The 12,597-nt window shown below is 42.1% G+C and overlaps 1 protein-coding gene across 1 annotated transcript in view; it reads right to left on the bottom strand.

The window, feature by feature from the left end:
- The window catches only part of LHPP (phospholysine phosphohistidine inorganic pyrophosphate phosphatase), an 82,138-nt gene extending 70,069 nt beyond the window's left edge, over positions 1 to 12,069 (bottom strand). The window contains exons 1-5 of the mRNA XM_026851039.1: positions 12,000 to 12,069; positions 7,169 to 7,356; positions 6,348 to 6,501; positions 3,089 to 3,152; positions 1,806 to 1,898 (exon numbers count right to left, since the gene is read on the bottom strand). Of these exons, the coding sequence (XP_026706840.1) occupies positions 1,806 to 1,898; positions 3,089 to 3,152; positions 6,348 to 6,501; positions 7,169 to 7,356; positions 12,000 to 12,019 (519 nt within the window). The 5' untranslated portion in view covers positions 12,020 to 12,069. The remainder of the gene's footprint in view (positions 1 to 1,805; positions 1,899 to 3,088; positions 3,153 to 6,347; positions 6,502 to 7,168; positions 7,357 to 11,999) is intronic.
- Positions 12,070 to 12,597: the final 528 nt, after the last annotated feature.

The following is a 12,597-nucleotide window of genomic DNA, read 5'->3' as shown; positions in this document are numbered from 1 at the left end:
GGATTTTTTTGGTTTGTGGGTTGGATGGAATAATTGCCGTGGCTGTACCTGGGATATTATATTCAGGCTGAGCTATCTTGTTACTGGGAAGGTATTGACAAACAAAAGGGAGTACAGAAAAGAGCACTGCAGCGTGTCGGGGTGCAGCGGGAGCAAATCACAAGGGAAGCTGCTGAGAGCTAAACACACAGTTTTAGTAAGAGACAACTACTGCAGTGATGACAAGTCTAGAGATAACTGGAGGGAGAAAACATATCCAGGAAGGCAAGCAGTTACTTTGGTTGTTACCTGGAATAAAACTAGAAATAAGGAGATGCAGTCTAAAAGGGAAGTATCCCGATGAATGTCAGGAAAAGCTGCCTGCCCACAAGACCTACTCAGCTGTGAAGACTGTTTCTAGGGTACTTACAGAAGCCCAGTTGTTTGGCTCACTGAAAACTACTCTGGACAAAACATTAATAAATGTGGAGCGGGGAACACTCCTGCACAGGGAAGGAGATGGATTAGATGGCCTACTAGGTCTTTTCCATCTCCCCACTCTATAATAAAGTAAAACCCAAGCACATACTGAATTACAGGGTCATAATTTCATCTCCAGGCTCTAGGGACCTACAAGCCACCCAAACTTCACTCCTGTTGTTTATAATCTCACCAAACCCCCCTGATGGAATTATTACGCTGTAATTCACTGCTGTCTGTGAGTCATCTCATACTCATCCTTTTGTCCTGTGTGACATAACAACAAATCAGTAAAGACAATCTGGGCACGACTACAGCGAGGGGAAAAAATGGGCTGTACTAAGTAAGCAGGGAGCATCACACATTCAGCATGTTTCTGTAAAGCGTGATGAATGCAGTAACACGGGAGGAGTTTTTGAGTCAGTCAGTGCTTCCCGTTCACCCAGATTAGAAAATATTTTACTTCTGTCTTTCCCTTTTATTAAAAAAATGTAGTCAGTGTGACACCAAAGGAAATAAGTAACATTTTGGCCGCAATTCCACCATGCTGCAACCTCCACTGCCAAGCATTGGGGCACCTCTCATCTTGTGAGGCACAACATCTTCCATAATTCCTTGGGAAACCTACCCTAAAAGGGTTTCCCTAAAAGGGAAACCTTTTATTGTTTTGTATTCTTTTCTTTAGACTCGAAATGAAGGAATTTCACAACAGAAGCACATGTTCTTTTGAACTACATGGTTTGGGAAGAAGGTGAATAAGAAAGCACAACAGAGTACAAGTAGAAGCAGAAACCACAGTAGAGAATGGAGAGATGGAAAACTCTAAGTTGGGTAGAGGTATGGAGAGCACAAGTCAGAGAAAAGACAGACACAGGAAACAAAAAGGGAAATAGCAGAGAGCCAAAAAATCCCTCTAAAAAGCAGAAAAAACTATGTCATGCCTTTCAGGAGGGTAGGAAGTACAAACAGGGCAGAAGAAATTCAACAGGTCCCCACCTGCTAGCATTTTCCTTTTGGCTGTCAGTTCTCTTCTGTCAACTCTGTATTACTTGACAGGATGGGCAAACATGGGTTTTTTCCCTCTGAAGCTTTTTTTCAACTTTTTTTTTTTTTTTAAAGTAATTCATAGGAAGATCCTGCATATAGATACTTCTCTGCACCACGTATAATACACTGGGTTTGGAAAAAAATACTTGTATAACCACTCTAAGTTTGCCATGTCCTCCTGGCCACATTCCCTTTAACCTCTTCTTTAACCTTCTGTGAAAGACAGCAAATCAGAAAAAAATATATCAGTGGGCATAACTATATAGCACAGTCAGTGGTCACAGCATCAGAAACCTTACCTGCTGTGGTGGAACTCCCATTTCTGCTAAGGCCGACTCAAAAAACGTTTTTGCTGGTTTTCCCACTACCTCAGCTTGAACATCACAAGCATACTGGAAAAAAATAAGAAAGAGATACCCATAAAAAATGCTGATCAGAAAAGGATTTGTTCAACTCCGTAACTCCAGTCAATTGTATAATTATGTGATTATTGATTTTTGCCCTTAAATAAGACAATGGATTAGAGGATGAGGTGAATAGCTAAGAATTTGGATAACAGAAGTATTTAATGTTCTCTGGCAGGACAGAAAGTCCTGAAACATCTCAAGTTACAAACCTGTAACATTCTTTATGATAAGAGCAGTCTTCAGACTCAATTCCAGAATTGCTCATTTTTGTAAGAGCGTCACTCTTAAAGAACTAGCAAATATCCTTCATGTGAAATGATGAAAAGTACTGGAGAGACTTAATAGATGTAGAAGGTTTCTTCAACCGTTTGGTCTGTTTTTAATGGTTCAAGTGACCAGTCTGAGTTGAAAAGCTTTATTCTCCTGCAACCAGGTAACAGTAATGTGCTAAAAAATTTGAATAAATATGTTTTTCCTAGCTTGTTCCTAGACAACTAGAAGCCTGACCTTATTCTGGGAGGCAAAAGCTCTCCCCAAAACTCACATGGATAGAAATGAATGTGCTGCAAGTATACATTATATCCACTATGTTCTGTGCTTGTACACTCCCCTACTTTGCTTTATTCTCTGCATTCACTCTGTATTATTTTTTTTATCTCTCTGCAAGCCTATAAAACGGACCATAATGATTCTCTCCTTCTCTCACCCTTAGGTTGGCTTATCTATTGGGTTCCAGTTCTGCACAAACTTAATCAAGCTTAAAAACAGGATTGCACTTACGCATCTTGCTGAATAAAGGCCTTTTGCTGTAAACTGTTAAGGGCAAGGTCTGTGTTAACAATGCTACACCAAACATAAAACGGGCCTTCAGCTTTCCTTGGGTATCTTGCAGATAATATGTCATGTTTTCCTTTTCTGGCTCCTTCTTTCAATGGCCTCACTTCCAATAAAGGTACTACAATGGTAAAAGTTCACATTTTAAATAAAATTTTTAAAATGAACAAAGCCAGAAAACAAATGAATCCACCCATCTTCAGAATGCAGCAAATGAGTTTCAATCGAGGGAAACTTCCTCCACCAAGGTGAGTAATTACAGAAGATGACCCATATTTATACCAGTTACTCTTTGAACAAGGTGCACAGAGCGAGTAGGCATAATGCAAGCTATAAAATACCTCTAATGCCTTCATATATGCTCCAACATCAAGTTTCAGACCATCGGTTTCTTTATAGTAGCGTCTGGAAATGAAAGTGATAAAGTTCCAATGAAATGAAAATGTTGGCAGTTAAATACAAAGAAACCACATTTTATTATTTCTGTGCCTATATAGATGTCCATATGGCTGCAACAAAAAGTCAAGTCATCAGAAACTCTGCAGCCTTAATTTAACACCAGAAATTAAGTAAAGGACAGGCTCAGTACCGTGCAATGCTTGGGGAAAAGATCTTCGACCAGATGCCCATCTGGCATCTGGGACACACCTCCACTGGTTCAAAGGGATTTCAACGAGCTTATTTCAAGGATGAACTTGGCCTGTATTTTATTGCACCAAGTACTAGCTGCTCGCAAAGGACAGCAATTACACTGCTCTTCCTTTAATCAACGACGGAGACCCCTTGCCAGATACTAGGTGACGGCTGGCACCAACCAGCAGCTCTAACACCTTCTTCAATATTTCTGGATGGGGACCCCAAAGAGTTGACCATCATCTCTTGTCACCAGCCTCTCGCATGAGGAAAGCCAGGGCACTGTTTATCGGGACTAAGAAAGCCCTCCAAGCTAAATTTTATTCCTTCTAGAAATGTTCGTGTTGCCATGAAGTTCATAAAATTAGTATCTTTGCGGCGTTTTTTCTGGAATAGCAAGTCATATTAACATAGGCCTTCCAAGCTCTCCTGATCAGAGCAAAGACAGGTTTCTAAATGACAAGCAAAAAGGTAGGATGAGCAGTCAGTTAAGATTTTATGCCTTATCCTTCTGCCATTTTCGATTATTCAGCACAGCCTCCCTTTAAAATGACCACTTGACCTTTGCTAGAACAGCCATTAACCTTCTATAGTCTAGCGTAAACAGCTTAATTTTCTGACAGTGGCATGACAGAAGAAATTACAAAGCCAATTCCCACTCTCAGCCCAAAACAGATGCTAAATGTAAATCACTCCATTTTCAGGAAGAGGGCATTCTGCTTCAGTGACTCTGACACTTTCGTTTTCTATGGAATGAACTGAAACTTCAACCAAAATCAACCTCCTTGCCCAAGGTAGGCACCTCGTTAAGGTCCACCCAATTACACTGATTCCACATGTTAAAAACGAAGCTGTTTTTTGTATATGGCCCTTTGCATCACCGAGGCTTCACTTGTTAGGTGAACAATTAATCCAATTTATAATATCTCTTCTTTGAGTCAGAGAGTTTACCTACGAGGGCAACACATTCAGAACTCAGGGTCACATTACCTAAAGGATCAATCATTAAAAAAAATACATTCATGGTGAAAACTGAGCTCAGAATATCCAAATATCTGTATTTTTAAATGAAAAATAACATTTCAAATAAATAGAAGTGGGTCTGTTTTAGAGCTGTCTACATCAGAGAATGACCAAATAAATAAATACTTTTATATACACAAGGTACAAAGGCATTTTTGCATCGATCACGTTGCAAATCTTAAGACAAAGGTTGATCCTGTATTTCATTTTGAAAGATGGCATTATGTAACAGAAGACTTGGTTATTTTATGTACATTAGCCATTCTGCTGCTGGCTCAACATTTTCTCCTTATCATTCTAACTTAGAAACACAAATGATTTTTTGCCCATGTTTTAGGATCAGAGCGTGAGTGTCAGTAAAGGCAACACAAAGGATTTAACTGCTCTTTCCCACTGATAAGTTCTACCCAGCTGGATCAAAATCCGACAAACTAAGAAGGGTCTTCATGCCCATTACAGTCTGTTGAGCCACTGAAAAAAGCTGTCACTACAGTTTCCTCAAGCTAAATATGCACAGTCTTTTTTAAGCCCATACATCACACAACAGATAAGAATAACTTCAAGGCTGTTGGGATTTGTCATTACTCAGCACTGGCATTAATAACCTCCTGTTTCAAACCTCAGAATATATCTAACTGAATTATTTTTAGGAAAACATTCAAATTCCCTGACTGGATTTTGGATTTTTCCTGCATGTGAAAACAGAAGTTAAAATTCACCTTTAATGTTCAGAGAATATTAAAAATGTCTTTACAGTCCAGCTATTTCTCAGTATATCCTTGAGGTCCCCTCTTAGGTCTTCTCAGCCACCACACTCTACTCACAACCAGAGGAACATTTACTCCATCTCTAACATAGTTTGGGTGGAGTTTGTGCGTTGCAGCTACTTTTGTGAATTGGCAGGGTTTTTACAGTAGCAAATTAAAACTCTCCTGGCTTCTTATTCCTCATGTATAACAATTCTGAAGCGACCAGGCATGAAAGTGCTCCCTTATGTAGGACATGAATCAACCTGCAGAGATGCTAAAGCCAACTTTCAGAGACAGTACCACTTTACGTACCACTTACACAGTAAGGACTCATTTATGTCACGCAGGCCATTAGCCACATCCAGCATCACATCTCAACCTCTACAAATGTGGGCAGGATTCAAACCTGGAAGAAGAAATCTGGCTGGTGGCTGAAACAGGGAATTCATGGACCATCTGATCCTCCTCACTATTTGTTACTTCAGGATGATGGAAGATCAAACCATCACGAATCCATATCAACAGCCTTTTATCCAAGCATGGCCTGCTGGATATTTTTTTATTTTGGTTTCTTTCACTATTAAAAATCATTTATTTTCAGCTCAGACAGGAACACATGGCTACAGGCAGCTGTTAAATCAACAGTTCTCATCTCAGATCTTGCAGGGGCAAAGACAAGGAGACAGGCAGTGCCTATAATCCTACTGGCCTCTTGCAATACTCATTCACTTGGGGGATCACACATATCAAAATCCAAACTCTCCATGATTTCTGCGGGGTTTTTAAGAGTCTTTCAGACTTGTTTTTAAACCAACAAAAGTCCTCATAGTGGCTTACAAAACTACAGCTATTTAACCCTCCTACCGCCACCTGCAAACGTGTGGATTGTTTCATCAAGGTCTGGCTCATTCCTGAACATTCTTGACGGGTTGAAGACAGGCACATTTGCTGTGCTTATACACCAGGGCATCTCCAGGTTTTCTAAAAGCTGCTACAAATCCTTCTCAAAAAAGCAGCTATATCTGTCACCCTCTAGCAGTTGACAAACACATCCACACAACTGCTTACTCCACTCTGTCTACAGAAAAAAGATCCCCAACAGCTGGAATTCAAGAGATGCCTCATCCAGTGCTTAATTTCATTGGGGGAAATTAAAAATTGTAAAGACTTCCAGAAGAAACAGTGCTTAACTCACCCTTTTCCAAGGGAGATCAAAACGGGCTTCTCCATCCCAATCAGAACTCGGAAAGCTTCATTAAGGTTTCCATATGTGAAGTTTTCTGCTGCATCTCCGATAACCACACAGTTGGGGTTTGTTTTATCAATCTCAGCAAATTCAGGGACAAGATCTACAGAAAGAGAAAAAAAAAATTCCACAAATCCCTTTCTATTTCAGATCCCATTGAAACTGATGGTTTTCCCACAGATTTGTGTTTCATTCATTAGACAACACATTAGAAAAAAAAAAAATCCATGCCTGAATCAAGTGTTCTTCAGACCCCTTTATTTCTGACTGGATCTTGCTATTCATCTGTCCTACAACAAAGAGCAAAATAAACCATTTCCTACCCTTGCCTTAGCTCCTGCTGCCCACGTCTCAGTGACACATTATACCCAAGCATCTAGACCTGAGGCAAACTCCTGGGTACACATGAAAATGTGTAACAGCAAGGGGAGGATCCACTTCCATTTCCTCATACCAACGTTCTACAGAAGAAAACACTTTATAAACCTCTGTAATGATAACCAAGACAACGTAATGTCCTGCACAAGACCTCACCTATCTCCTAGTCTCTGTGGTTAGGCAGCAGACTCCTCTGTGCACTTGCACAACTCTGTGCTTTCACTGTATCACTGCCATAACAGAGATCTCGCTCAAGCCAGACCACTAAGGTTCATTCCACAGTCTCACAACTAAGGAAAAAGCTGGGAGCACTTCCCCATACAACCTATGGGATTTCACTGCCCACATCTCTCTGGGTTGTCCCCCTACATGTCCCAGCAGCGTTGTCCCACCGTTGTGCACGAGCAAGTGTGGCCTCAGGCTGCGCTCCTTCAAAATGCGGCAGGCTGCTGGTGCTGGAGCAGTGACTTCAGCCACAGAGATGTCAAAGCCCATGCCCTGGAGCTTCTTCACAAAGCCCTCCCGGGTTGCTTGGGTTTCGTTAGTGCAGAACCGCAGCTTCAGACCAGATGCTTTGATCCTGTTGAGTAAAAATGGCAGAGGGGTTAACCAGACATAGAAAAGGAGCTAAGAGAATCATCTTTGCTGTTCCACCCTCAACTTGGATAATCACAATAAAAACACAATGATGAGATTCCAGAACAGGAGCAGGATCTCTTACTGTGACCAAGACACACCTAAAATATTGATTCTGGGCACTACAGGTGCAGTTTTCCTGCACAGAGTCCCTGCCACAGCATGTAACTGCCCTTCTGGAGCAGAGAGCTAAGCTGAACACAGCAGCACAAGTGATGCCCACCATCCCCAGGATACCACAGGCTCTCAGGCACACACTCCATTGACACATCAAAAAAACGCAAATCCAGTTCCTTTTCTTTAAAACGGTCCATGGATGTAGACACACATGACCTGAAGGCACTGCACAGCTGTGAGTCCAGCAGCTGGTATGACACCACTGACTATTAGCATTTTAACTTGGATTTTCACCTTTCCACTTACTGATGACCTGCTGCAGTGATCAGCTGGGGGTAACAACAAGACTTTGCATTTGTGCAGACTCCACGTAAGAGGCCAGCTAGTTACAACGATGTTTCTATCAACACCAGGGTGGCTTCAGTTGCATTTATCACTTAATCTCTTATAAAACACCTGCACTGTTACTTGGTGGGTAATCTTGAAAAATATGATACTTCAACTGATTCATTACTAAGTGTTTATGGGTAAATGGTTTCTCAAGGGAAGAAACCATGGTCCCAAATGCCCAGAGCCAAGGACATGGTTCCTGTGGATTGGTACTCTGCAATCTCATGCAATTCCCCTGCCCCTGAGCGACTTTGTTTCCTGACCCAAGCTGTGGTGACCCACTGGGGATGTCACAAAGAGGCCTCTTCTCCAAGGATGAGTTGTCAGCTATTTGGAGAACCAATGTATTTCAAAGTGGCCATGGAAAATCAGAAGCATTGAAAACATGTCAGGATTTTTCAAAAAATATTTGCCAAAGGGACTGTCACTCAGCTCCTCTGATATATTAAAATGCCCAGTTTTTGTCAGTTTTAGTGTGAATTTGTACATAATTATCTTTGAGGACCTAAGCTCATAATGGTTAGGATACCTAGGTAAGTTTGGTGCTAGACTTATAAATTCTTATTAAAATATTATTATTTTTCTTTGTGTTAGGATGAAAAAGGACTTTTCTATTAGGAAAGTCTCTGCATTGTTTCTCAAGACAACAAAACATGTCGGGTTCCTTTTCTAGGGAAAATGATCCAAATTGGTTAATGCAAACACCACAACCACCTTGAGGTAATGAATCTGATGACGAACTTTCCATCAAAGGATTCTTAGAAATCTGGTCCTGACTCAGAGAGCCCCTTCTGCTCAGTAAAACTGCACGCCAGTGTCTTCTTCAATAACGCTGGTGATTCATTTATTTCTTATTATTTGTCTTTCCTAATCATAGGTATGTGAATTATCAATTACACTTAGTGGTTAATTGCCCTTCATAAAGATAGCTTTTCTATTTTAAATTAGGCAGTTAATATATTGTAACTAATAGCATCCACTTGTACATTATAAATATATCTTCATTGATTGGAGCGGTGAATGTGAGATTCACTCACAAGTTAATGAAGCAATTGAGTGAAGAAGTGCAGGGTGTACCCAGGGAATAATTATTGTTAATGAATTATGATGTGACCTTCTCAGAACAATGAACAATTGGTGTGACAGTGGGATGACAGTATTCCACATCTGTTATTCGAAACACGGTTTCAGCTGTAGTTAAAAAGCAAAGTAGTGTAATTTGGATACATAACAAACTTTAATAGTATGCCGTGGTTTAAAAAAAAATAAATCTTATTCTAAATGCAAAGCCTATCTGCATACTCTTAGGAAAAAAATCCCGTGATTCACAACTGCCTGGAAGCAGACATTTGTTGAATAAGAATCTATTCTTTCTCTTCCTAAAGGTCAACGAAATTAATCCAGGAACAACACTAACCGCCGACTTGCACGGACAAACCAGCACCCTCACGGGTCAGCTTGGTGAAAGCAAAGACTCAGTTTTACTAGACTACAAATTTAACTTCCTTCTCAAAATTTTAGATGAAGACCAGAGTTACACTTCTGAAAGGTTTGACTAAAGCTGAAGCAGCCTGGACACTTCCTGGCCTGCTTCATGCCTTTGTGGCCACCAGCAATTACCACCTCAACAAGCTCAGTAAATGCTTAGGATCAGGCAAGTTCTACAAAGACTTAGGCCAAGATGGTCAGAAGATGGGAGTCCTCCGGTGAAACATGAAAAGGACTCTCAAAAATATCCTGGAACACTAAACAAAAATCATCAGGAACTTCAAAGAACGCTTATTTCTACAAAAATAGTTGTTCAATGAAAAGCTATTTTTTCCTGAAAAGTTAGTATCTCTAAAAAGACCCTTTGCTAGCTCTCTGACAAATCCTTCTGCAGTCACACTCACTGGTAGAAGCATGATTATACACACACTGGGACGAATCCATCCCTGGATGCTCAGCATGGGGACTGTGAGTGGAGCCTGCAGGCCAGCACGCATCAGCAAACAACTATTAACTCAGAGCTTAAATAATTAGGGAGAGCTTTTGACAACAACTCTACATGAGGGAAATCCTGGCTCCACTCGCATTTACAGCAAAACTCTCCTAAAATTTCCACAGTCAGGTTTTGCACCAGGAGGAGCTAAGAGACACCCTGAAGGTCTCTGTCTAACGGAGGCAAGATGCTTTGCACAGCAAGTCTATACTGTCCCGGAGGCACTGCTGCTAAACCAACCAGCTTAACTGCAAACCTCGAGCTACTGAGCTGACCCAGCCACCTGCGTTCACATTTTAAGAAGCATGTGCAGAGCAAGCTACTGCAATTTCTACTGCCAGCAAGCACGGGGATGTTAGGAGAAGAATAAAGAACAAAATTTGTAAGGTGATGCCTTATAAGATAAAGAGCAGGGGATTAGATACCTTCAAGTACGGAAGAATGAGGCAACAGCAGATGAAATACACAACACACATTTTATCAAGATCTCCAGCGTATTACAGATTTATCAGCATCTGTATTACAGAAGCACAGGCACACCCAGGGAACCCAGTCAATCAGGTCTTCAGCTGACTTCCATACATCGTGGCTGTGATAAAGATCCCACTCAAACTCCAGAAGCACCAGAAATCAATCCTGATTAGAGCGCAAGCCGAGCACAGGGACAGGCAGCACTGCGCTCCAGGCTGCAGGGACTCTGCGTGGTCCAGGTAGCTGCAGACACCCCAAGGCCACCTCTTGCTCCCCGTTTAGGGCCATCAGCAGGCTCACCACCAGACAAATTCACTCCAACACAACTGCTCACACCAGTCCTAATAGTCCTGAGTGGGAATAGGGGAACTTGAACTTCATCTGTGTGCACAGGGAGCTTCTGACCTTTCAAGGCAGCACAAATGGCAAACTCGGCTAAAAGCATCTCTGCAGCAAAAGAAACTTGTTGGAGCCCCTCTAAGAGGGGATGGCAGAGCATGCAGGGAGCAGAGAAATACCCAAGTGCAACCTTCCAGCTGCACACTGGCAGCGCAGGCACCGGCCACCCGGGGAGCTGCCACGGCACACAGGCCCTGAAACAAAGGAACAAGTCACTAAAGAAACTTTCAAGCCCAAAATTACAAGCACTGAACTAACATGCCAACAGGTGGGTACGGAGACTTTTTCTAAGCTTTACCGGAGGAGGGGTTTAAGCCCACTCCAGACCAAAACAACTGCTCCATCGCCCAAACAATCCCTAAACCTAGAAGTGGGGCACCCATCCGGCTCTGGGCATGCCGTGAGTACACGTATAGGGGAGAGATGGAAATGAGGATTTTAATTTCAGCCCCGATCTGCCCCCCATGCTACACCAGCTCTTTGAACTGACCTTTACCTCGTTCTGCGGGAGCAGGACACGATGCTGAGTGACAATGTCCCACAATGCAATTACCGTGCGTCAGATGAGCCGGTCCCTTACAAATCACCTCGAACTTTACACATCTGCTGGCTGTCAGCATCTGCCAGGTTCACTCACCCGAAAATAATGAAAAAACTCTCATTATTGTTCCATAACAGGTAAAGTGTTAGGACAATTATTAGACATCCTGACTGACCTTGTGCAGACTTAACCAACTGCCCTTGCCAACCTTTACGGGCAGCCTTTGGGCATATAAAACACAAAAACTGTTCTTTTAGGTGATGTAAAGGTTGCAACACTGGTAGAAAAAGAAATGGCCCTGGGATCTAGGCTGGAAGCCATCACTCCTTCTTAAATTCACATTGTCCTGCACATGGCAGAAGCAACTAAGGACATGGTATAAGGCTAAACTTCAGACTTCCCATCTTTGGCCACTCTCTTTCACAGTGAAGGTTTTTCCTAACGTGGGAGCAGGAGGAGAGCCCTGCCCGCAGCCGGCAGGTCCTGTGCAGATGGGCAGCGGGCAGACAGCAAAACCCTGGACGAGGCAACAAGCCTCAGCCTGGCAACTCTCCAACACTAACTTCAAAGGGGTTTGGAATAGCGCTGGTTGTAAGAATTCCAGAGCCGGCTTTTTATCCTGCTTCAGAAGTTTGGGGTGTTTTTTTTTCTTCAATTTAAAAGGAAAAAAAGCGTCATAAGCACTTACACTATTTGACTCTCTTGCATCAGTGGACAAATATCAGTGTGCTCCAGTGTAAACTTGACAGCACTCTAATACTATCTCTGAAACATGGGGAAATAACAGTATAGGAGAGTTATCTACCTGTGACCAAACAGTAAAGTAAAACCAGGACTTGTGCAACAATGCCATCCTCCCATCTGGGCAGGGCCAACGTTTGCTTATTGCCCTCTGCCAGGGCCAGGGTGCTGGTGCTACCGGTAGAACATCTCCTGTCAAGAGGAGATGAAACCAAGCCAAGAACAAACTGAACGTAACGGTCAAAAGTACAAATGACTTGCCTACTTTCAAGGTCAAGAGAGAAGAAAGAGTTTTAAAAAAGCAGACATTTATACCACTTCTTTAGCCTGCCTGGCTGACAGAGAATCATGGCACGTGATATTTAACCAGCATCAAAAATCACACTCAAAATGACAAATTAAAAGGGGTTTTGCAACAAGAGATCAGTGCTAGTCCTCAATAGTCTGCGTAACTGTGGGTAAAACTTCACCTAGACCACAGAGCAGTGAGTGATCAGGACAAAGGGAGGTATCAAAATCTTCTGTGCTTTCAGACACTGATGACA

Source organism: Athene cunicularia (assembly GCF_003259725.1).
Source record: "Athene cunicularia isolate RWA chromosome 6 unlocalized genomic scaffold, athCun1 chr6_part1, whole genome shotgun sequence".
NCBI lineage: Eukaryota > Metazoa > Chordata > Aves > Strigiformes > Strigidae > Athene > Athene cunicularia.
Note: the sequence above shows the minus strand (reverse complement) of the source record. Positions and strands in the feature narration are given on the sequence as shown.